General features: G+C 33.9%; 1 protein-coding gene across 1 annotated transcript; it reads right to left on the reverse strand.

Moving 5' to 3' along the window:
• Window positions 1–1865: 1865 nt before the first annotated feature.
• LOC100313537 (VEGF receptor) lies at window positions 1866–26943 on the reverse strand. The gene is made up of 19 exons (XM_002741108.3): window positions 26651–26943; window positions 18824–19159; window positions 17471–17749; window positions 16691–16830; window positions 14542–14728; window positions 13580–13873; window positions 13038–13406; window positions 12243–12560; window positions 11299–11586; window positions 10514–10810; window positions 9922–10061; window positions 9009–9258; window positions 8643–8753; window positions 7895–8121; window positions 7266–7388; window positions 6174–6247; window positions 5267–5407; window positions 4584–4689; window positions 1866–4192 (listed from the first exon to the last, which is right to left on the reverse strand). The coding sequence occupies exons 1-19, from the start codon at window positions 26739–26741 to the stop codon at window positions 3791–3793; spliced, it is 4173 nt and encodes a 1390-aa protein (XP_002741154.1). The 5' UTR covers window positions 26742–26943; the 3' UTR covers window positions 1866–3790.
• Window positions 26944–27560: the final 617 nt, after the last annotated feature.

The raw sequence follows: 27560 nt of genomic DNA on the forward strand, positions 1-27560 counted from the left end.
TTAATTATGTATTTATTTTTAACTTAACAATATAATTTGTTTTGTGTATCACTATTCACAACAACGTATATTTTAACAGTTGAGTATGGTTTTGGGGCCAGGGACTAGATTAGTTCTGCTAGAACTACCTCTCTGGTCCCCACCAGGAATAATATATATATTTAATATTCATTCAGATAACGTTCCCTGTACAATTGTCTCTTTTTTCTGGTGAAATAAATCTATTCTAATTCTAATTCTTGCTGTCTGTGGACGATTTCTTCCATCAAAAAATCTGGAAATTGGGTCAAAAATGCTGAAAATCGTTACTAGTGTTTTCGTCAATTTCTCAAACAATTTCAGTCTGATTGACCTGCTATTTAGCATGTAGATACCATGGCTGGTCCTCTGTGTGGCCAGTTGATGTGGTAGTATTATCTTCAAATTCGTATTTTAAGTGAATCTTTTTCATGATTATTTTTTAATATTTTTAGTTAAAAGTGTTATTTTCTACCTCTTCCCCCAAACCACCAAATTGCTTCATATTTAGTATGTAGTGATCTGGATTGACCTCTCTCAAGGCTGTTTATCTCGTAATGATATTTTCAATTTGGTGCAATTGATGAATTTTTTTTTGATTTATTTTTCATTTCCTATGCATTCACAGAATGCATACTCCTAAGTGTAAACAGTGACCATCAGCTTTAATTTTGGTGTGAAGGTACCCTGTGGGGTAGAGATTGTCGATTAGATTAGACATTTTTGTCAATTTGTCAAAAACCATCAGTCTGATTAACTTTATATTTTGCATTTTATTTTTTTTAAACTTTTTTTGTCCAAATCATATTTTTTGTGAAATTTCTCTCCAATAGTCACACAGGTTGCTTTCATGTCAACCATGACGTTACCTGATGTAACCCTTAATTTTAGATGCTATTTTGTTGGATTTTTTTTGGCAGCAATGCTATTCTCATAAACTTTTTCAGACTGCTAAATTGCTAGTTTTTATTTTAGGTGTGAAGGTACTATATTGGTTGAAGATCGTAATTTGTTCAAGAGGTGTAGATTTACTAATGAATTTGCAAAATGAATCAGAAATGCTATACAACATCTCAATTTTTCTTTTCAACAATTACTATTATAGACAATTTCTTAGGATCTGCAGTGCCCTCTCATGAAACTGCTTTTTTTAAAACTGCATTTTCAACAGGTAGCACTTGGCAATGTAACGTGATCATACAGTGATCACCCACATATAGCATTGCTTAAATGATGGTAGTCGTTGCACCACACATGCGCAAGATAATGGGTCTTGTATAAACAAAGATGGCAGCTTTGACTGTTGCGCAAATCAACGAGTACAAACTGGGATGTTACCAAGCTTTATTTAGGTGATTGCAAGGTATTGAAGTAGTCACCAGCAGTATTTAGTGCAAGGCGGTAATTAATGACCTAATTTGCATAACAGCCAATGTTAAGCATTTTCACTTTTTGTTTCACAATCAACAGATTTGAATGAAACATGGTACATAGATGCTCTCAAATAATGCACAAACCTGATTTTTGGTTGAGATCCATGTATATTAATTAACTAATTTGCATATAAATTAGCCAATATTTAACTTTTCCACCAATATCTCAACCACTCATCAGACTCGTTGAAACTTGGTACAAGTATTGTTAAGACTAAACCTTCAACAACTGTCAAATAACAGATTGGGTCTGAAAGTTTGTTGGCTCCCAACTCAAAGATTGGAAGGTTACCTGGGAAGTGAAATTAGGTAATCCTCCACTTTAACATATCCGTTGACTTTTTCATGAACTGAACTAACCAGTTATACTGTGATGCAAGTACTCTTGCACAGATTCAAACAAAAAACTCAATATTCGATATTTACATAGGATTTTTATTGCAGTGTAACAGATTGGAACCAGCCAATTCAATCACATAATATACATTGCTTTTATATTTTGTTACTTATAATTTTGCTATGCATAGATAATATGGGGAAAAAATATAAAAATAATCTTTTTATTGAATTTAGATATTGATTTTCAGTACTACTTCAGTACTAATATTTCAAGTTTACAGAACATGGGCAAAATCCATGTTCTAAGGAATTTACATTCTAAGGAATTTTGTTACTTGATTGTCACCACAGTCCTTCAGGTGTTGAGGGACTGTGTTGTCTTTAATGGAAACATAAAATGTTTACTAGCAATTAAACACAAAGATACATGTCAATACTTTATCATGAACTTTGCCATGTAACCTTTGACAACAAATGTCATATACCCTCAGACCTCTCACAGATAAGACTCAATACTTTTTTGACACTATGAACCATGCCATATAGCCTTGACCATGTAGCTGACAAACTTTGACCTACTACACACAAACTTACTTGAACCCAAGTCCTTGTTTAGCTTCAACATATAACTGAGTCATGTTTTTTTAGCATGGTATATCTAAGCTAAAGCTATTGGTATATTGCATATGGAAGACATTTTTTTTCCACTCATTTTTAAAAAGTATTAGAAAAGTACAAAACACTCAAAACAGGTTAAAAATACAAAAATATTGATGCTTGGCAGTGACAATATAGAGCAATTTCCACTAAAGCACAAACCTACACACAAAAAGGAATGGTTTGGTCAAAGAATATACGGAATGTATTGTAATGTATATTTCTATATTTCATAGAACAAGTTTATCTTCTAACTGAATACAAAGTAGAAGATGAAAATTTCTTTTAACAAAAAAAAAAGAAAGTCACACAAATAGTATTAATTGGTATTGTGAATTTTAGTCAAAACCATTTTCATAGCCTACCAATTTTTGAATTTATATGGCTCTTTTTATTTAATAATTCATAAATAAGGCTTAATTAAAAATAAAAAAGACTATTTTCTGTTCACTTATGCATAAAAATTGAATATAAAAACTAAGGTAATAAAATCGTAGTGACATCAAAATATCATGTAGGATTTGATAAACACAAAAGTATTATGGAGGCATTTGCACAAATAACGTGTATACATATTTGAGATAATGGTCAATTTTGCTGAAATAAGTGCCTCTAAATGCAATATTCCCTTTTCGAATCAATTTTTGCAACAGACATTTGGTCTGCATCTTTCATATAATATGCAAGATCTTTTTGGTGAACCAAAAAATCCATCTACGCTCATACAGTAGAAATTTAGAAATTTCAACCAAACACCTTTCTATGAGAATCGAAAGAGATGGGTGTACTTATCAAATGATAGGAGTGATATATTTTATTAGCTTATTTATTATTTTACAATTACATATGGCTCTGAAAATATATTTCAAGTCGTACTTGACATGCATGTATCAAATGCTGGTAACCTTTTTAAAGGTGGCAGTATTCACAACTTTAGCTCAGTGATGATTCTATATCTTGACACTGATTGCAGCAATTTTTAATTTCATAAATATTAATATATTCTATAATATAAAATTCTGGTTCTAGTTTCACTTGAAACTATGTAAGTTCTCTTCATTGGAATTGTATCAGCATTTTCTATGCTGTCTTTCAATAAAATTCTGTATAAACGTGTTAAAAAATAAAGACGTCTCAGAATCGTATGGCAATTGGGATTACAGTTCTGGCAAGTAATGGACGTTCTTAAAATAATGCTGTATTGTCATAGATTCAACCACAAAGGTTTCACATTGCATTTGCATCAAGATAACTCCACATACCGAATGCCATATACTATCAGTTTTTTACTTTAGGTTTCAGTGAATCCAGTCAGCATATTTTCTCCTTGATCTCACAGTAAATTATGTTGTAAAACTCGTCTCTGCATCTATGACTTTACTATAATCTGGCGGTTCATCCATTGTATCCTCGGCAACACTATTAGGAGATTTAGGCTCATGAGGATACCCTTCTGAATGAAAACCGCTTGACAAATCTGATGACACAGACTCCTCGCTTTTGCTGCTGCTTTTATGCGAAGTCAATGGATGACACTCCTCATCGTTGGCACCGACAGGAAATGTTGTTTCAGAGCTACCGTTGACTCTCCTTGTGACTGGCTCAAGATACTTGTCTGAATCTGCACCACTTTTACTCATCAATGGCTGGTACTCAGTTGGAATGGAATCATGTATAAGTTCAGCGTAACCACCTATCAGCCGTGAGTTTCTCTTTTCATAAGGTTCATTCAGATCGATGTATTCCTAAAATGGTTATTACCCAAAATATATGCAACATTAATAAATCAGAGATACAATATAATGCATGGTATTAAAATATGAAATCAACCTAGATCATTTTGTAACCTTTTGAATGTCAAATTCCACTTTTGTCACCTTTCACAAAATCAAAATAAAGATATTTTTATATAATTTTTTTTTCAAAAATGTTCACTAATTTCTGTATTCAATGGCAAAATAGGACCAATTGGACTAAAATATTAAAAAAAATGCATTGAAATTGTACAAAATGTGAAATAAAAAAATATATCATTAACAGATGACATATCTTTTGACTAAAGAGTTAAAAATATCCTAGTATGTGACAATACACATAGCAGTGACAATAGTAAGTGATAAATAATTGTGTGTTTACCTGTCTTACAGTTGCCTCTAGGTGGCTCCCTAACTTTTGTGCTAATTGATGAAAACTTGGTCTATTTCTGGGTATAGCATTCCAGCATTGAAGCATTATTTGATAGCTGCAAAAAAAAATTAATTAAAACAATTATAATTAATATAAATTATTATATATGTTCATGAATAGCAAATTTGTTAGACCTAATAATATGTTTGTTGAATGCAATAGGCCATCACCAGTCTACAAATATGCACCCAAACATAAGACAAACAAGTTTACTAAAAATATTTTTAAAAACATTACTATCAAATCTGCTCAGAAAAAGTACATTTTGAGATTTTCACTTCATAATATTGTTATTTTTTAAGATACTGGGAAAAATGAGTAATTTGTTACAAATTCATCAGATAGTTTGAACAAAATTACAAAATTATTTCACAATATCAAAATAAACATTGTCAGACTCTTGCTACTCTGACAAATAACAGTGTAGTTGAAAATATGTATTTGTACCCTGTACAGAAAACCTAGCAACTTAGGGAAACTTGTTGATGACCATTGATTAATTGTGAACTCCCTATCTCACAAATGTTTATTACAATACATCAAAAATATTATCAAGAAAAACGTGTGAATAGAAAAACTGAACATTTTCTAGGGTTGACATTCTTTGGAGTACATGGTTGTTAAATACTCACATTTCTTGAGGAGCTAACTCAGGACACCGCATTCGATAACCACTTCGAATTTTCTGGTAGAATTCTTCATTAATGGGCAGACCAGGATAAGGTGTACCACCAAGAGAAAATATCTCCCAAATCAAGACACCAAACGACCACCTAGAGTAAACACAAACATCACATGCAAACTGTAGGGTTACTTTTGCTGGCAAACTACAATTTTAGCCTTGTAAAATGCATCTTACAAGAAATTCATCTTAGCAAACCACAGGGCTGTGTGGCACCAATGTATACGCATATGAAAACTAGACATCTTTCCTCAAAATAAAGTTACTAATATTCTCACAATGAAATATTATCTATTTGTCATGATTATTGTTGTTGTTACAATGTTCTTGGCTCTTTAAAACTAAGGTAGTTTATATGGTTGTTACAATTGCAATTTTTATTTACAATTAAATTTGCTAAAAGTAGACAGATGACAGACAGCAGCGGACAATTAGTAAGAAGCTAAACAGATGTAACTGGAAACTATCACAGAAACAAAATTTATTTTCTCCACTGTGGCAAATAAAACCATTTTTCAGTCACATAAAACAGATACAACTGAGCCAGACCAGACTGCCATATAGATATGGTGAATTTCACTATTCAAGTGCAATACACAGGTTCAATTTTGGCCAATTAGACCTTCAGTGAAAAATTCAAAGAAAGGGCATACTTGTCCTACCTCAACAAAACATTTTGTTTTTCATTAAAATTATGAAGTAATTCAAAGTTCTACAGTCATCATGGTTACTGTGCAACATGTTGAATTCAGTCAAATGAATAATTTTGTCTAAGATTTTACTACCATATTTCTGACATTTTTTTAATTACAAAATTGTGTAAAAATATCAATGTCTAGACAACCATAAATACTTACACATCACTTTCTGTTGTAAACACTTTATCATCGCAAATAGACTCAGGAGCCATCCATTTTATTGGCAGGCGACACTAGTCAGAAGAAGACAAAATTGTAAGTGATTAAAACCCAATAAAAATAACTGAGTACAATGATATCTGTGAACAGACATGTGTGATTTCGTTTCTCTAACATTATGGGACCACCACTAAACTGTGATTTGCGATTTAATTAATATTTAATTCAAGTTTGCATAGCTTAAGGTTATAGAAATGAATAAGGCTTGATAACCTGTACCAATCCATATCCCTTTCCTTAACACAAGCTAACGTTAAAACATGGAATTTAATTCAATGAAACTCAACCATATATACAATTTTATGGAGTTAATTAAATTGCTTTCCGATATAGGATTACTATTTAATTTAAAATCACAATTCACAGTTTTGTGATAGCCACAATATGAAACATGCAACATAAACTCTCTGTGTAACACTATTCCACAAAACACTCAATAAAGTAAAAGCATTATTGCAAATTTAAGTCCAATGTTAGTGAACACTAATTTAATATCATTGAATTCTATAGGTTAGGCTCATCCAAATTGAACTTAATTTAGATTCTGTACTGATGATTGTTTACTTTTTTTTATTATTATTACTATTTTTGTATCAGACATTCAACATAATACCTGGAGGGAACACTGTTTACAACTGACAACCAAACATACCCATTATGCAGATGATTTGTTCACCATATGTTACCTAGACTAAATTTTGAGATGATACCACAGGAACTGATGGTAAATGGCTACTGTTTTGGGTGAAAATTTGTTTGATGACAATACAATTTTATCTTTGTTTTATCAAAAGCATAATATATACTGTAAACTTTAAAGAAATCTGGTGATCTGTATTAACGTTAGCCAACTAATATTAACCAATGTTAATCTAAAGACCCATTGATTAGTAAACAATTCTCGTCCGATGGCTTTGACCTCCCCATTGAGTCTGTGGCACCAACCCTTTTTGGTGTTCAACCCCGGGTGGAATAAACAGAGTGAATAAACAAATGATAGTTGAATCTACAAGGAAACAAAACAATACTTACCGAACTACTTGTGATGTAGTTAGGATCTGTATAAACATCTCTCGCCAATCCAAAGTCGCAAATTTTAACAACATTATCTTCAGATAATAAAACATTACGAGCCGCTAAATCACGATGTATAACCTGTCGGTGAACAATAAAAATTAGTCTAGACTGATTGATCTTAATTCGGGCGCGGGGATAGCAATCACTGCCAACACTTGTTGGAACTGGTGTAGAAATCACTTTATTAAAAAAGAATATGAAGAGAAAACGGGCCTTTCTAAAATGATTTATCGGTAATAAATATGAAGAAATTTAAAGACTTTTCAAGGATTTTTTTTATTTTTCCTGTAATTTAAAGACAACTCAAAGACTTTCCAGACCTCAAATAACCCAAAGACTTTCAAAGGATTTTTCTAACGCGCATATAGAACTTGCCAATTATATTTACACAACAAAAAGATTTATTTAACATTTAAATACTAGTCAAGTCCTTTTGTATTGTTTTTTTTTTGTACAATTCTTATATATATCTTGTTATTATTTTAAAACTATTTTTTGCTGTACTTATCCTATGTAAATCTTTTTACACGGAGGCAATAAAGTTATTATTATTATATATATAAAAACCAAAATGCTTAAAATACCTTCTTTGATGACAAAAATTCCATCCCTCTAGCAACTTGAAATACAAAACATGCCAAGTCATGTAAACTAAGAGAGTCTTCCCCATATTCAAAGACGTCCTCATAACTCTCAGAAGATTGAGCGGAACTGGTCGGAGTCTTTGGTTCAAGTACAAAGCTTTCACGTCTGGTACGTAGATAATCGCACAGATTACCGTATTTACAGAACTCTATAATGATGAATAAACCTAAATGGAACAAAAAAAAACTTATTAACATTTTGTTTTCACAAGTTAAACAGATCCACAGTTTGTCGACAATGATAATACATCTTAATTTATATCAAATTATATTTATAAATACCATGACAACAACATCAATTAGACCACTGTAATTATTTTGATTTAATTGAAAAATTCAATGATGGGCTTTTGACAGAGTACCACTACCTTTTTATTAGCAGTGTCAATGCAAATAAGTGATTTCAATGCGTCAGCGTTAATACTAGTTTTTACTGATAGGAGTATTGATTAGAAAGTGACAAGTTTTTTTTAATGTACACTATGTAAAAATAAAATGGATGAACTGGAGGTAAGTGGGCTATGTAATATTTTGATTTATGTATGTATATTCACAGTTGTCAAGTTTTCATATTGGGTTGCCCCACAAAACAAAAGTGGTTGTCCAGGACTACCATCAAATTACAATCCCTGGATGAGGTTGTCATGGCATCATTTCATTATCTTGGCTACACAAGATTTCCACTTACAGTCCTTAGTACAAGCTCCTAGTAAGTTGACGATATTTAAATGCTGACCAATATGACAGAGCATCTTTAGTTCACTGGTTAATGCTTTCTTTTCACTTTCACTGCCATCCTCTAAGTAAACAAACAAACGCATGTAATAAATCTCTTATGCATATCATAGAAAAATATCTTGTTAGAATATGAACCAACCAATTGGAGAATTTGTTACGAAATACGCATGTTTATACAAGACACACTCTGATTGGTCGACACATACAAATGAACAAATATCCAGAAACCACAGCTTTGTATTTAATTGTTAATACAGGATTAGAGGAGCAAGAATTGGAAATTATTTTGGAATAATAATATCCTGTTCACACAAACCTTTTAACATTTTCACCGCTACCGTGGTTACTGTGGAGGTATTATCGATGCCCCATGCTGCAGCTTTGTAAACACGACCAAAGGCGCCTCTGCCAATCGTCTGTCCAATGCGCAATTTTTCCTTTGGGAACTCCCAGCTGCTGTCATACGGAGTCTTCTCAAATGCTTCGTCAATGTCAATTTCTACCCCATCCTCTATCACGGTAGGAAATATTACACCTTTGATATCGCTATGACGATACACAGGTCTCTGTAATTAAAAAAAATGAGATTGAATTTGGATTTGTTTTACAAGGCTATGAAAACATTTTTTTTTTATATGTTTTATGATTCTGCCTGATTTTCAAACAAGGCAGTGTCAACGACTGGCAAACATATTTGGCTGCAAAGTTAGGGACACACTTTTTTCTGTTATGATTGGTGGCATAATCTGTATTGGTAATTTTTTCTCAAGACGTTTGTCTATATAACTGTATTAGCTATTAGTATGCTGAATGTGGTAATGTTGTAACATTTACTCTTGAAATAAAGGAAATGTATCAGTTTGAACATCCAGTGTGTGTCAGTGAGATGCAAATCTGAAGATGTTATTGGGATATTTTTAACATTAACCTGGATTCCTTGTTTTGTAAACACACCATCATGCATCTTCAATATAAAATTCTAACAGAGATGTGCAGCAGTGGTTTTAAAGACACTGATGTGATTAAAAAGAAGTATTCAACAGGTCAGTGTGTGTAACCAAATATCACATGCATATTGGCTATATGTAGTATGGAACTTAGAATTATGACGACACTCGCTCTTTAGAAGAGATGACAGAACAGAGCACATGCCATCACAATCATAATAATTTGGCAAAATAAATCATTTTAATACCAAATATGCAATAGAATTTGTTTTTGTTTCTCACCTTTCGGTGTCTTCTTAAAGTCAATATAATAATTATAAAGATAATAAGACAGAGTCCAATTCCACCACCAGCCAGTGCAAACATACGTATCTGAGTTTCTGACAAAGCTGCTGACATCTGTCCAGCAGAAGTCTTTGGTGCTGGAAAATAAATATATATAAGATTACATCAAAAGAACTTGGTGAATAAATGACGGAATTTTAGTTGACCAACAACTTAGTTCACAAATTAATGAAGACGTTGAGTTTGCTGGATAAGTAAGTAAATAGTAGAATACGGTAGTAACAGACATATTTTAAGTGTTTTGATGAATAAATAAGTTTGCAATGCCTTTTTAGTTCAAGGGCTTCAAAACAACTCACTCAACAGAGAAGCACAGTCAAGATGAAAAGTTCCAATATACATAATCCCATTCTTCATGATGTTGCATCAATTTAAGGTTATTGAATGTAATATTACCAGTAAGTCCGGACTGCAGTAGAGAGTGGGTAACTAGCGAAGAGTAATCAAGTACCAGTAGCCAAGCTAGGGTAATATTGACAATCATTAAAACCTCACTTGACATGCATGTTTTACATTCAAGGGTACTTACCAACTTTGATATCACCCTCTGCAAAGTCTAAAGCAAGGACATTGCTGGCAATACATCGATATGTTCCAATATCCTTCAGTTTAATATTCCTAAGGTTGAGTATACTCTCTACTCCATATGCAGATTTCTTCACAGTCATATAATAATGCTTCATGACAGGCAAGGCATAGCTAGCATTGACTTTCTTGGCCCATTCAACGATGGGCACTGGGTTGCCATCAGCTATACAGCGAAGTGTTGCATTGTCATTTTCAGTTACGTAGTCTGTTTCCGGACTCACCATTACTGTGGGTTTTGCTGTAAACAATAAGTGAATAGTAATGAGAAATTACTGTACTGGATACAAAGCAATTAAACAAAGTTGAACCAAAATTGTAATGTTGCACTGACAACACAGGTCTGGATTAAATTTTTTTTAAATGTATGAAATTAACACTGTAAAATTTTTTATTTTAGCTGGAATTAATTTTAACTGAAAAGACTTTTTGGGTGTTTTGTATGGAATTTATTTTCACTGATTTTTGATGAGTTGAATGTAAAAAAAAGAATTTTTGCTGGATTTTATTTTCACTGAATTATTCCTTCAGCGAAAATAGTGAAAATTAGTTGCAAGCGAAAATAAAATATTTTACAGTAATTGTAATAGTCAACAAAATTCGAATTTGGCAGGCTTAGCTGATTCATTTTGTTTGTAATATTACTAGTCACAAGCAAACATAAAATGCATGCAAACATTGGGATCACTGGATTTTCCAAAACATGATTGGTGCTATTGTTATACATACCCCATATTGCTATAGTAGCATTACTATACACATTGCCTCCATCACTGCTAGCTTTACAGGAATACAATCCAGTATCCGTCATAGCTATTCTTTGCACAGTCAGCGTAGAAGCTATGGTGCCTTTTGTGGTTCTACTGATAATGTTGTTTTCCATCAACACACCATCTTTATACCATGTGATTGTTGGAGTAGGAATGCCACTTGCTTCACAATGTAAATCAAAATTCAGTTTAGTGGTTTCTATGCGGAGTTGCGTCAATCCGACTTCAATTGTAGGAGGTCTGAGAGCTGGAAATTGACAAGAAGCAATACACAATATTATATACTAGCAAAATCCAACAGGAAATCCAGTACACAATGAAATACAACATAACAGTTCTGCATTCTTAGCAATTTAATTTAATGGGAACAATAAGTAAAGGTAAATACTGTAAAATACTTTATTTTTGCTTGGAATTAATTTTCGCTATTTTTGCTGAAGGAACGATTCCGTGAAAATAAAATCCAGCGAATATAGCTTTTTTCTTATATTTTACATTCAACTGGTCAAAAATCAGTAAAAATATATTCCATACAAAACAGCCAAATAGTCTTTCTAGCGAAAATTAATTCCAGCTAAAATAAGTATTTTACAGTAAAGTGTCCAGTTGCAACAGACATCCACTTTTATCATGACACAATCAAATATAAAAACTGGTTGGATAAAATTAATATAGAAATCACAATTTTACATATTATTATCATAGCACAGATACATTTTCATTGAAAATACTACAGTTGCTTAAAAAAGAAAATGACTGACATTGTAGGACCAACAAAATTATTCAGGTTTATTTTGCAGAATGTCACAAAAGTTGAAAAAATTTGCAGGTTGATTTGATTTGAATGGAATCAGCTTTCCTATTTGAATTGTAATGAAGGAATTGAATAAAATGAAGGCCCACCTTGAACTTCTAGATTATATCTTTTCTCTTTTCGTTCCCTGACATTATCATCACCTCTTCTCTTGACGACGATACAGGTATACATGCCAGAGTCAGCTAGTGTAAGGTTGGAAAAGTTTATCACTGATAAATGAGAGTACTGAGTCTGTTGACGGAAGATCATATCCGTGGGTACAGCCTCTGTGGTGTTCTCGTTTAACGATCTTGTCCACTCTATGTTTCTGTAGGCGTACTTGTTAGCTTTGCATGTCAGGTTAAATGGTGTCGTTTCTATGGCGATCTCACTGGTTGTTTCTATCTGCAGACCATTTCTCACATCTATATAACAGAGATTAAAATAAGTTCTCAAAATAAGAACAATTGTTGGAGAAATATTATGACATATTGTTTTGGATAGCAACATGGATCAAACCATTTTCATGAGAATGCGTTATTTGGCTAAATACACACACTAGATGCACACCAGAGACTTTGTCCTGTCTAAAATTGGTTTAACCCGATTCGAGTAACTATCCTGAGACGCATAGCAAACCAGCTGGCAATGCTGTTATTGTTGTTGGTAAATTAACAACATGTCATAATGCCAAATATATATTTTATATTGGCCAATATATGCATTGAAAAACTGTTCCAAAACAGTTAATTATTCTTATTAACCAAGTTCATTATCATCAAAATGAATCAATGTTTAAAAATCAGCAAAAACAGGGAACTTCTAAAAAGTGTATAGTAATTATAGACATATATCATATTGATGTCTGCAATAGATTTTACAATGAATGAGAGAATATTCACCTGTAAGCTTGAATTCAATGTCTTCAGTGACATTTTCTGCAAATGATGAAGAAAAAGCAACACATCTATACCAACCAGGTACCATAGCAGCGGGTACATGTAGTTTTTTTTCCCAGGGTCTATCAACTGTTCCTTCAACACCATGCATGGGAGACGTCACGTCTGATATTTGCTCCCATTGGTTCACATTAGGAAATGGACGTTTACAATCATCCATTTCGGTACATTGTTGCCAGTGCCAGGTGACTATTGGCAGAGGTTTGCCAGTAGCTTTGCAATCAAATGTATAGGATTGACCGATTGTGTACAATGGTGGCGATGTTTTATGTGATGGACCGGGATCTTGCGTGATCGTCACCACTGGTTTATCTATCAAAAAATACACAGAAAGTTACAATCAAAATGCTTCACATTTCACTTGAGTTTTTAAAATTTGAATTTTGAAATTCAACCAATTTGACCAGTGAAAATGAGTTTTAACAGTCTGAACCAATGATAACAAGTTTAATGATGAGAGTCCACAAAATAAAATGTGTACTGACCTATAACAACAAGTTTAACACTATTCCTCTGAGATACATAATCATTTGTACCGACTAGTGTATAATTTCCTTCATGACCTAAAGTAACACCATTAATAATCAATCGTCTTTGATCGTCTAATCTTCGTAATGAGTACGTTGCATTGTTGTCGTCAACAATTTGGTTTCCTTTATACCATTTATATTCAGCTTTTGGATTTGACTTGGTAGTAAAAAATATTTTTGCCTTAGAGCCGATTTCTGATTCTATGATGTATTGGTTTTTCACTGGGTTTATTTCAACATAACCGATTTCTGTGAAAAGAACAGAAAATCAATTAGACATGAATAATCAGAATTATTTTGTACATCATATCAATAATATCATATAATCTTTGCTTTTAATACATTGTACAAAATATATGGTTTCCATTTATATTTAACTCTCCATATGATACCAAACTTAGCGTTCCATAAAGTGCATTTTTTGCACTTGTACAAAATTTCCTTTAGGGTAAACTCATCATCATTAAACACATTCAAATATTTATTGACGTCACTTTCTTTTGTTGTACACATTAGATACAGAGACAATAAATATATTGTGTGACGAAAATGTGTGATATGCGACTAGAATCTCAATTTGCAGTAATGTGAATTGTTAATAAATAGAAATACTACGGTAATACAAACAAGTTAGTCTTTGAAAAGACTGGTGGCTGTTCATCTGATGTTAGTGTTGCTTATTCACTAAGCATATATTTTGCATCTGTTGCTCATTGTAAACACAGTCAAACTTTTCCTTCAAGTGCTCACTCCGTGATGTCACTAGACAGATATTGTTTGACTGACGTATATTTCACAGACTTTTACCGCATATCACTGCACATTGATATCTAAGCTGCAAACTACTACCTTATAAACTTCACACAATATTTTCTGTGACAACTTGCTAATATTTCAGAATGTTTCATTGTACTTACCTAAGACCACAACTGATGTAGATACGGTAGTACGATCTCTGTAGTTTATAGCGGTGCATGAGTAGTCCCCGCTATCAGCTAACTCAGAATTCTTCAACTCTAACTCAATATAGAATCGACGGAAGGTACGAAATGATTGTTTGATTTCTTGCGATTCAGAATTCACGGTCACTGTGCTATTTGAAATCTAGAAATAACAGATATTACAATATTATTATTATTCATTTATCCATCCATGTGAGAAGGCCAGGGTGTACTAAGGTGAACTCATTCAGTGTAATCATAAGACAGTCGTCAGTTTATATACAGTCATCTTAGGGTAATGCAGTATTTCTTTAACATTCTCATCAACAGAATGCCATTTCATATACTGGGAGTATAGTAATTGGAAAAAATAAACTCACAATCCCACAATCTCCCTCAATTTATAGCAGACACATGCCTACAGCATGACTCATACATATTAAAGACTATATTTGTCAGTATAAATATTTTTATAGCGTCTCAAAAATTTACAACCTATATAAACTTTCTTTAATTCTTTAATAATCTATTGTTGCCAATTAATTATGAACTGCAACCAATTATGACAAATTGTTTTTTTAATCTACAAGGAACAGTGAGCAGCTGTATTGAAGACTTCTTTCTGAATTAGCTGTATCATGAATTTGCATAATTAGAGGGTAGTTATATTAGCTAAAGTAATGTATTTTTTTTTTACTACAATCAAAATCTGATTACTAATTATTAATCACAATCATTTTGAGTTACAAGAGAACACTGATAATATTTATGACATAAAAATGAGAAATACAAATATTCACCTTACTAATGGTATCTAGGGTTTACCCAATTTACCAAAAAAATGTATTCAATAGAAACAGCATCAACCAACTTCCAGAGCAAGCTGAACAAGCTGAAATCGTCTGTACACACACCAAGCCAAACCAGTTGACAATTTCATTGTATTGGCAATCTGTCTTTGAGTTGGCAGCGTTGAGTGGAAACCCCGGAAAACACTAAACCTGTCGAAAAACACTAAACCTGTCGAAAAACACTAAACCTGACAATAAAAACACTAAACCCGAGGTAAAGGGTGTATTATGGGTGTACCATAATCGTCCAGTGAATATTTGATTAAAAGAAAGCGAAAACATGAAATAGAACCCACGACGGCAGCTGATTTCTAGAGGGCGTCCTGCTGCCAAATCAGCTGCGGCCCTGGCCTCGATCATAAAGGGATTTTTCTTTAGCTTTCTTTTCATAAATACTCAACTGAACGATCATGGTATATCCATAATTCGCCCTTTACGAAGGGTTTAGTGTTTTTTCAACAGGTTTAGTCTTTTTCAATAGGTTTAGTGTTTTTCAACTGGTTTAGTGTTTTCCGGGGTTTCCACTCAACGAATTGGCAGGAATTTTTGTTTTCCAAACTGAATTTATTGTTACTTAAACTGTATTTAGATCATGAATGAATAATTCCCATTCTTTTTTACTTTGATTTGTTTGTTTGATTTGTGGAATGTTCAGTTTCAACTCACCATATGTGTGCATTACATACTGCACCTGACTTTTGTGATTTTGAACTAATTTTCCAAATAAGACAAGTCCTAGTTAGTAATAAGATTTGATTGGTGCTTTATTTTATGCATTAGAATACATACTGTTCAAATAGTATTATGTCACCTGAGTCAATTGATATATATTGCAGATGGTGTGGCTAAATATAAACTACTGAATCATGAAAGCTCTCTGGTTTCTGTGATGTTTTTTGTATTCCTAAGTCATCACATCACAGTAATTATACCATAGCTAAAAACATGTCCATCTAAAACAATTTTGTCTAAAGAGTTCACAGAGTCAAATATTTAGGTGATATTGGTAAGCAGTTTGAGGGTATTCCAGGTGAAATAGAAACATCATGTTCAACACACTTGAATCAACACAGTCATAAAGACACAGTATCATTATATTTACTCCACCAGTAGCGCATGGTATTTCTGTGGTCAAAATGAGTTTTATTTTAATGGTTCAGCAATATTTTATTACAGAGTACTTCTAATAGAGCAAGAACTGGAGTTGAAGAAAAATAAATTTTAAGGTTTATTTGTGTGTGAAAAATTGGAAGTTGAAATGTACAAGTACTTACATCTTTTCCTGGATACTCCCACTCAAAGACCATCGTAGTACTCAATGGGGCATCTACAATACACGTTATGGTAAAATGACTTCCAACTACTACTTCATTGTGGCTGCTAGTAATTCTTGGTTGCGGCTTTGGAGCACTACCTATTTATAGAAACAGAGAAAACATTAAAGCTGCTGCTTTAAAGCATCTGATTATAATTTAGCCTCAGTTTTTGAGAAACCCAATTTCAAGAACAGTCTAAAAATGACTTGGATGGATTGAAATTATGAAGAAAAAATCAAAATACGATACTTTGAAAAAGCATCAAGAAATTCCGGTGAATTTTAATGATGAAAACATTTTTGTTTTGCAAACTTTTATTTGACACCTTCAATGGGTAATGAACTGATCTGTTAAAAAATAAAAGATTACCAATTCATTATACTTGAGCCAATAATCTGGGACCTATACAAAAACTGCAAACATGCAAAACGTATTCAAACATCATGTACTACAAGATGTGTGTTTTCAAACCAAGGAAGGCAGTAGAGCAGTTTAGATGTTGTATGCAGAAACCACTCTTTATGTTGACATCATTTACAATCAAATTTATGGTCGATAGCAAAATGTGATAGAGTTCATTGGGCTTCTATGTTATGAATATTGACTTTTGAAATATTTATTGTGAAACAAACAATATTTTATCAATTTATTAAAGATTGCTTTAAGCATGTGGTTATATTTTACGAAATTTTTTTTTTTCAGAATGTCTATTTCTACATACGAGTAAAAATTACTTACTTTCATAAAACAAAATAAAACGAGCAGTTTCCTCCATGTCATTCAGTGTTGCAGTACAGACGACCGGTCCTTGAAACCGAGCATGGTTCTCGTACACATTGAATCCTCTCTCAGGATCGTAGCTAACAGCAGTACCATCAACATCAACAAGTTCACCAGTATTAATGCCCAATGTCACACTGGCTTCTTTATTCGTAACACGGCACGGAATAGTGAACGTCCAGTCCGCGAATATCCTGTATGTGATTTGTTCTGGCTGCACAAACAATTCATCTTCATCTGTAAAAAGCGATTACTGGTGTTACACTATACACAGGGATTTTTTTAACAAGGGAACAGGGGCACAGCGCCTTCATGCCATGGCCATGCACCCCCTTACCCTGGGGAGCAGATCCTCTGGCAACTATAAAATTCTGATTGACCAGGGATCACATGTGGCCACAGTCTTCAACTGTGACCTGTCTGATAGTATATTTGACCCCAAGAAAGCCATAGAATGCTCTATTTTAACTTAGAATTATCAAAAACACATCCTGGTAGGGAGAACCCTATTTCCCCCACTTGGTGGCGCCGCTGAATTGCAGTGCTCCCTCTTGCATTTTTTTTTAGAAAAACGTATGATACAATATTTACCGTACTCTACCGCGTTAGCGCCCATGCCCAGTCAAGCGCCCACCCCCCACTTTTGCGCAATTTTTATATTCGGGGTCACTATCCGACACATTCGTCAGTGGGGATAATGATTTAGATTTTAACTGTGTTCCAACAAACTCAAATATTTTCAATCTCGTAAATTCAGGTGGTACATATTAATATTGTAATAAAATGTGCATATTTGACCATTTCTGTTTCTTCAGTGTAAGAGTCAATGACGATGCACCTAATTTCGTAATTTTATTTTCCCTCAAATTTTCAAAGAATTAATATCCATCTCAATCTGTCACACAGTGAATTAAAATTGTCCGTTGCACTCTTTTCCGAGGGGGGTGCTCGGGTAAGCGCCCACCCCTAAAAAATCCTGATTTTAAGAGTTGAGGACCCTAGGCGCTGACGCGGTTGAGTTCGGTACAACATGTTTGTTGTAGAGATTAATCAGAATCAGAGATGGAAGTTGGGAGGGAGTTAAAGTAGCACTGTCATTAAAAATTGTGGATGTGTAAAGGAAAAACTTGCACAACAATGTACATTAATATTTTGATATCTGACAGTTTTAAAATATTGCACATTTACATTCAAGCTTATAAATTCAACCAATTACATGTGTTTATTTTTATTTAAAGATTTTTTTGAGATAAGTATTAATGTGTATGTTTTGAACTACTTTTCAGCAGGTGACGTGTTCATAAAACTTACTATTGCTGTTAACAAAGACGTAAACACTGTCAGATGTCTGGTTGTTAATCCTCTCCAATGAGTTTTTCAATATACACTGATATAACCCAGTGTCTAAATAATTGGTCCTGTTCACGGTTAGTACATTAGTGTATTCGTTTTCATTGTCCGAGTTGATCTGCATGGTTGTTAAAAACGTCAACCGTTCGTTGATTTCACTGTCTCGGTGCCTGGGATATATCCACTCAATAACAGACTTGCTGTAGCATGTTATCCTCAATTCTTGACCGGTCTGGATTGATATGTCCTCTTCAATATAGTTAAGTTGCGGGACATCGTGATGTCTACTGGATTTGGCTACAGAAATAAACAGAAAATACTACCATCAAGTTAAAGATACATATAAAATTCATGCTATGAATATTTTGGTTTTATATTACATAGCTAGAACAGGTTTATATGATAAGCGTACTCCCATAATGCATTGTGCCATATTTGTGCTACTCCTGGGGGGGGGTGTTACTCACATTGAAGTGCTATATGTATATGTGCCGCCAAAAGGGATCCCAAATTCACCACTTCTGTCTGAAAAGGGGTATGTTATTTTACCTTGTCTGTCTGAAAAGGGGTATACTTTTTTCATTATTTGTGTCTGAAAAGGGGTCCATATTTTCCAAAGACTGTCTCTAGAGCTTGAGTGATTCAACAATCAGGAGAATGAAGCTGATTTTTAACTTCATTTTGATCATCAAAGTCCATCCCAGAGAGTCCACCTGCTTTTCCCATGGTACCATTTATGCTTACTGTCTGGAAAGGGGTGTCAAATATCCTGTTTGTCTGAAAAGGGGGTAGGCAATTTGAGTTTATCTCTGTCTGATAGGGGGTAGGGGTTTCAAACAACCAGCTACACACCCCTGTCAGTATAAGTATAAGCTTAGCATTAGGAATCCATCATAGCAGTTTAAAAGATGGCAGTAAACACTTATTTACACCATGGACCCTCTAAAATCTTTTAGAGGGTCTATGTTTACACGTATTACATGAATTAAAATAAACAAGCCAGTCAAGTCAAGTCACTTTAATTGCTGTCAAATAGTATTATTCGAGCACTCCTTAATTTTGATATTTAATTTTATGTCAGTATGAGTTATTTACTTCAGCTCTTTGAAGTATGAGTGATAATTTAAAACATACCAATATATTGTACAGCCGCCCTCACCATTAAATGTAACAGGAAGTACACACTATTAGCATTGTTGTTGTTTTCATATAAGGTCACAGGGTCAGCTAAAAGGCTTTATATGCACCGGATGTAAGCCATTGATAACTAACAAGTGGTTCAGTTTCTTGCCAAAATGCTCAAAAAAAACATGTGTGAAAACCTAGGAATGAATGTAATTTAAAAAAAAAAAAAAAACATTTTCATTCAACAAGTTGAGTGTGAGAAAATTTTATAACACTTTGACACATGTAGACATAAATAGGCACCATCCAATTGGCACATAATTGCATACATTTGCATATTATTTGCATTAACATTCAAATGTTGAATCCCATACCATAACATGTGAAACTGCTTACAGTTCATTTAAATGCAAAACAGCTGCAAGTGACATTGTCCACCTTTATATCTACTAGTAGTAAATTATCTTCACAATCATTGAGATATATTCCCCCCATTACATCAGTAAAATTCTATCCTGGTTGCTAAGTTAATACTACTGTTGGGTGGGACTCACAAACAAAAGTTCAATACTGAAAAAGAATATCAATTGTTTCAAATGACGAAGGGCATTATAATATAATTAATTACTCTTGAAGTTGTGTGATTTGGACAAAACAAAGAAAAGAAACATAATTAAGATTGAATCTGTTGCTGTCTGCGTACATGGTAATATGATTATGTCAGTTCTATATTTAGCAACATTTCGTAATTGTTTGTCACGATCACAAAGACCTGTGCGATCACAAAGACCTGTGCGAGTGGTCAGTGTGTTTATTTGCATCAGGAAGGTTGTGGGTCCAATTCCCTAAGCAGTACAAAACAGAGTACAGTCTTTTCTGCCTTCCAAACATGTGGTATTAGATTTCATTTGGGAGACTGGTTTGCACACAAGCATTAGCAATTAGCATCATGAACACAAAACATCAGGAAAGACAAAAGTTACTCCAATGTCCTTATATATTGCTTCAAAAAATGAAAACTAATTCCAATTTTTATTCAAAAATACAGTAGCAACACATGCATAGGATCTATGATAAGATTATTGTGGAGTCAGAGACAAAGTATCCATCAAACGAAAAATAAGTACGTTGACCTGATAAAACAACTACGGAGAGACTGCACTCAGACTGCACTTATCTAATAGCAAACTATAAAGTCGGCAACATAGTAAATATGAAGATTACAAAGCACATAAAACTCATGGTGGTGTAATAGTTATCAGACTATACTGTATATAAGTCTGCATAGTTGGAGATTTTAAAGGGCCTCACACTGAGAAAAGTATTGGTGTCTCAGCCTGAAAAATATCTGAACTTTAAAACTTTTAAAAGCAGTGTAGTGGCTAGGATAAAGTAATTTGTTATTTTTATACATGAAAATAGTTTCCTTCATCATGAACAGCCCAATTAATATTTTTTAAACTAAAAAAATACTGATTTTCAACAATTAACAAATTTGTTAATCAGTGAATAAAAATAAATCAATAAGTAGTTAATTTCCAAAAGATTTATGACAAATTTGGCTGTCAAACCATGTTTACTTGGGCCAATTGAAGCACCAACACAATAACACCTACAATGACATTAAAACATCAAATTATGCATTCAGAACATCCATATTCAATTTAACACAGGCTTGATAAATATAGCCATTAGTAATACGACTTTTAGAAATTACAACTATATTATAAGTCAGTTTTCAGAAGGGAAGCAAGAGAGACTCTCTTATATAGATTCCAGTACAATGTTCTTCACAGGAAACACACACATGGAGATCTTGGAAGTTGGGAAGTGGTTTTATTACCGGAAATGGTTTAACACAGAGGTGCAGAAACTGTAAATTTTCCAAATTTTTAAGATCAAACAAAGAATTCACACATTCATTCTATTAGAAGCAGCATGCTCACATTGAGAGTAATTTTTTGTTTATTTGTGAGTTTTTTGAAATTAATTAAAATAATTATTTATGAGACAACGCTAATACTTTTTTATGGTTGTGTCTCTAATAGAGAAAAAAACACTTTCTGCTATATACTATTAGAGATGAACCTCTAATAAAGAAAATACAGTACAGTGGAGAAAGTATATCACTTACAAGCACCTGGAGGTGCTCGCTACCAACACTTCCTGTATTGAGCGTGACAATATGAAACTAAAAATAGACTACATGGAGAGGAGAGATAAGAACTCCCCCATTTTCACACATCCCTTATATGGACAAGTCTTTTCAGAGAATTCATATTCTATAGCAACAAAGGTACATTGATCTATTCATCCGGAATTCAACCTATCATCCATTCAACCACACACTCTAGAAATCCAAGGCAGAACGAATGGATGGACAAACATGGTTATAGGTTGTACACAAATTCCTAAGCATCTATTCATCATGCAATAACTTATCTTTTTCTTATGAAATGTAAACTTTGTTTATTTTGCTTCTTAAGTGAAAAAAAAACAATTTCACTAGAAAGATATTGAATGACTTGTATACAGATGGTGATCCACTTTCAAAAGAGACAGTGCTCGAAATGTCTAGCTATTTTTAATAGTTACTCAGGACAATGACCAAATAGTATCTCCTATATATCATTCAAAATTGTCAGAGAACAAAAAACGCTAGTGTTGACACTGTTTTTTTGTTGTGCAAATATTAGATAATCTGCTGAATTGTCTGCTCGCGTTCTCACTTAGTAAAAACATCGTTGTTTGAGGATTAAATGCTGGCCTTCACCTAATATTTTCGTTCGTTCATTCCAAAATGGCATAGTTTTCTCTACCGCTTCTTTATACTTTATACGTAAAGTTTAGATCTTCCGTTGACATTGTAATGACGTCCTGTCCAACCCCTTTTCAGCCACTTTCTCTGCAATCACAGCATATACTCTAGCATCCCTAGACGTCCATCATTCTTTGAATATTCGATTCTCTCCATACAGATATCAGTAATCTCGTTTCTTCGTCTGACAAGTTCGACATTTGACCCTAAACTCTGACGCAGTGTTCTCCCCAGGATGTAAACAGCGTGGCGGTCCCGCCACAGTGCTTCGATTTGCCGCCACACCGGTCTGACACCGCCACGGTGATTAGCAAGACCGCCACAGTGCTTTTTTCATTATGGGCCTCGTCACACTGGTCGGCCCGACGGCACTCAAAATTAGCGACCACCACGGAAACGTGTCCGACTATTGTCATATTGTTATTATACTTACGTACCGACCGACAAGCATCCTGCCAGTCGTGGATATTAATTTGTAAACAATAGACATAGTCGTGCGATGTGGTATCGGCTTTGAACAATACAAGTCAATTTTGTAAAATTAGCACCTCTTTGTTTGTAAGTAAATATTTTCTGACGGTAGACGCAGTCTTTAGATTGATAGCTAAAATTTATTCAAAATCAATTCCACCTGATGTAACATGGGCAAAGCGGAGTTTACGATCAGTTTACGCTACTCAAGAAAAAACGTGTTTATTGCGTGATTGGGTAAAATACATTTGAACTGTTATCATCGTGAATCATGTAAAAATTCTTCTTTCAAGACTTCTTTTACCTTTCAAAAATTGCTAATCACCTCTTTCGAAAACCATCATGCAGTTTTCATCTGAAATCCATACCAACACATCGTGCTACGACATCGCTTTACTTCCGCAATGTAATTTTTATGATCACGATCATTCGGAAAACGTCGGGTTCTACCGGCATTATCATGCGGCATTCTGATTGGTTAATGGCGTTTTTGACCCACTGGGTCATAGGACACATGCAGTCAACTAACGCGTCACAGCTATCATGGCGGTTCTGTGTTTTTCACGAAGTGATCGAGTGATAATTTCTCCCGATAAAAGTAGTTCAAATTTTACGTTTTTTTCATATAAAAAAAGAAGTATTTAATTTTTGCATGGCATCATGACTGAGTAAGAAAAATTATTGGTATAACTGGTGTATAACATCGCGAAGTAAGTTATGTCACGTCGTAACTTTGATGATTGTTTGGAAGTGTTATTTGTTCGTTCATTTACTGTAAATGTAAACGTTGTAGAAGCTGATGGTCGAAATAATAACCAGCAATCCGCCAAATAATTACGTGGTCGATTTTTGAAGGAGAATTTTGTAGTAAATAAGATCATGAACATAATCCTGGCTGGAACGCTTCAGATGAGTTTCATTTAACCTTTTACAATTTATTTGTTTCTTTTTAGTCTGCAGCATTTGCATTTCGAGAATGTTTCATTTTTAAATTCAAACTCTTCTAAGTTGTGAAACGTAATTTTTTGACTCCAAAAAAAATATTTGCACTGTGACGGAGCTCATTAATATTAATATTAAAGCAAATAAATATCTGCCACTTTGTTTTTGAAAATATATCTTGTTTATTGTGTGTGTGTGCTTTGGTCAATTTCTATTAATATGTAAATGATATGCAAATTATATGCAAATTAGGCCGCCACAGTGGTTTAAATTCCTGGGGAGAACACTGTGACGGCATCTTGTGTAAAGACAAGCACAAATAAGTCGGCGATAGAAGGCGTTTGGCCGTCGTATTGTGCACGAGCCGGTGTGACAACAGCGTTTAGGATCTGGTCCACCCCTTTTACAACAGTGTCAAAAATGCCGTAGCCACAACAGCATATTCTGTTCACACACGCATTTTAACAACGTTCTCAAATAAAGGCGTTGTGACAACGGATTATTTCGTCCAGTGAGAACAACACTAATGACTTAGAACATAATTATGCATATTTACATTCTTATAACCAAGAACCCTCATTTAGAAATTGTAGGAATCCGCAGAAATGTGTCAGTATAGAAAGATCAGGTACGACTAATTAAAAGTAAAAATTCAACAAATTACAATCTTTTCACAGTCAATACAATTTATAATTGATTATTTTATTTCACTATAGGTACCAGTAGCAATGTGCTGTTATAAGGATATGGTGAAGATATTGCTGATCGTCCCTTCTTATGTTATATTATATATTATATTGTTATATTTCATTTTATGCAAAATAAAATATTTTGTTCTATTCTAACGCAGAGTGAAGTAAGCATTCAGGACTCCAGGAGCATTAGGCTCCCCCTTCATGAATGAAACTTGGATCACTTTGATTTATTATTGTTTACAAATTTGGGCTACTTTAAAATACTTTATTTTGGCTGGAATTAATTTTCGCTGAAAAGCATTTTGGGGTGTTATGTATGGAATTTATTTTCACTGATTTTCGATGAGTTGAATGTGAAATATATTTTATTTTCACTGACTCATTTCTTCAGCGAAAATAAATTCCAAGCGGAAATAGGTATTTTACAGTACTGCAAAAAAGAATGTAACAGAGATCACATTTATAATGAGATTAACACAATAGAAAAGTGGATTAAAACTTGTAAGCCTATTAAAAGAATGTATATTTTTGTTGCCACTAGTGATGATAAACAATTATAGTTTGGGGCTAAATGGAATGTTAAGTTTTAATTTGCATATGAATAGTGTTGCTAATTCTTGTTGTTTGGTTTAATTTAAAGACCCTGGGAAACCAAACACTATGGAGCAAATTATTGTTTACATTTAATTAAATTACATTTAAATTTGTACCTCATTTTACAATTATTTTGTATCCACTATGTAGTAGTTTAGGGACGATTGATGTGGGATAAAAAACTTATTTGCTTTAGTTTGGGGGTGGGGGTTTTGACCTCAAAAAGTTTCTATCCTACAAAAACGATTTTATTTTTTAATGAAGTCAAAAAAATCTTGGAGTATTTGTAGTTCGTTTTGTTTCTATCCAATCATGGACAGAAATTTCAGAAAATGAAAAAAAACAAACATCCAAGACAAGAAAATGGTTTGGTCCGAGTGTAAATATGCGTGTCAAATGAGGTGCATTTGTAAAGTCTTTTTACACCCACCCGACAACCAACTGCTATGCCATACTACTGTCTGATTATCCATTTGTATTTAATGGTGAATATAGTCTGACGCCATGACCAATATTTATCAATTAAGTTTAAGTGGGGAGTGGGGGGTTTTGAAAAAAACTACAAAAATTTAGTTTTTTATCCGACATCGATCTTTTGACGTCGTCCCTTACTGAGAGTAGTTGTAATAAGTAAAGTCTGTGGTAAAGTGTAGTTTTTTTTTCAATTACATCATAACACGTGTTACGAGGTAGGAGTTCCATAGGGCTCCCTCCCTCACCTATAACTCATACGATATAGACGCCAAGCCCCAGTGGGCAAAACATGACAATATTTATGTAACAAAAGTACACTGTATGAGATATGTACGTGACTGAAGATAGCATCGAATACCAACTATTTGACGGCCAGTCAGCTATGACAATATTATTCCGACAACTCGATGCCAAGCGGAAAACGACATTAACATGTAGAATACATATAGATTTCGTCATGGCCGCACCCCTGTATGCATGATTGTACGTACACATAGATTGGCCAAGTTGAAGTATAAGTAGATAATATTTGGTAATCGTTGTTTCAACTTCTAAGCAACTATTAAAAATAGTTAGACGTAGTTCAAGATCGCTACAGCCCGACATTGGTTTAAATAAAGTACACATGAACGCCAGGGACCCTCAAACGATAACATTCAATTCACTTACCCATGCAAGTATTGTGAGAAACGAAAACGAACGTGAGCAGCGTCAATAAAAGTCGGCAATGACACTTCTTAGGCGTGAAAACTATCGCCATCTTGACTTGGTTCAACAGTTTGTAAATATGCAGTCACTTGTTGTTGCCGTGGTCTGTCCGACAGGTCAACCACGCTTGTTATACGGTGAACGGAAAGTTGAAACTGTCGATCTTTCTTGCGGACTAGTAAAACATACCATCGGAGAACACATTCAGTCCTTCAATGAATCCGTCGATCAATTGGCTTCTCTTCTTACCCCACTCGGTACTCCTCAATCACGTCCCATAGCGTTGCTGTTCCAACAAACATGGTCACTCCAGCTCATACCTAAAGCCACAGACATTCTTTCGGAGAAAGACCGCTCCACGGTTTGGGGAGTGGGCTCACAGAATGGAAGATTGAGGCGGAGTATAAGTTTGTTGATTGAAGAGAGCAACTTCCTGTCTGACGTATCAATTGTCTCAATCTTGATTTTTCAACGAAAAATGTCCCAGTTCCGGATTCAAGATTATGCACGAAAACACAATGTGGTGGTGCACAGAATATTGCTGTAAATCAAAAGGAGGTACTTAAAAGTGTGTAAAAGACAACTGAACAAGGACCTACTTCCCGTATGGTTTACATGTAGCTATCGTGTCGGTGATTTAGGCAGGGGCACGTACTCCCATTCTATCCGAGGAGCTAAAAAAAGGGGAGGAGCAAGCACTAAACACGTTTATATTTACTCTCTTAGAGGAACTGTGCTTCAACTACAAGTTATCTGTTTTATTCCAGACTTAGCCGCACAAATGTGATAAAGATAACAGTGTTTAGTAGTCAAATACTAGTATGATGTCGTAGTAGTGCAAATGAAGTCAGTAACTTTATTGGGGAACGTG

The sequence above is a fragment of the Saccoglossus kowalevskii genome, chromosome 4 (assembly GCF_978046115.1).
Source record: "Saccoglossus kowalevskii chromosome 4, keSacKowa6.1, whole genome shotgun sequence".
In the NCBI taxonomy this organism is placed as follows: Eukaryota; Metazoa; Hemichordata; class Enteropneusta; family Harrimaniidae; genus Saccoglossus; species Saccoglossus kowalevskii.

What these genes read in the sequence shown, in the direction of transcription:
- LOC100313537 (XM_002741108.3), bottom strand. Translation starts at nt 26,741, where the DNA reads ATGGCGATAGTTTTCACGCCTAAGAAGTGTCATTGCCGACTTTTATTG. An exon ending in GGGAGTATCCAGGAAAAGAT is followed by an intron (nt 14,729 to 16,690) that starts GTAAGTACTTGT and finishes TGTTATTTCTAG; the next exon opens with ATTTCAAATAGCACAGTGAC. An exon ending in AGAGGGTGATATCAAAGTTG is followed by an intron (nt 10,062 to 10,513) that starts GTAAGTACCCTT and finishes TTTATTTTCCAG; the next exon opens with CACCAAAGACTTCTGCTGGA.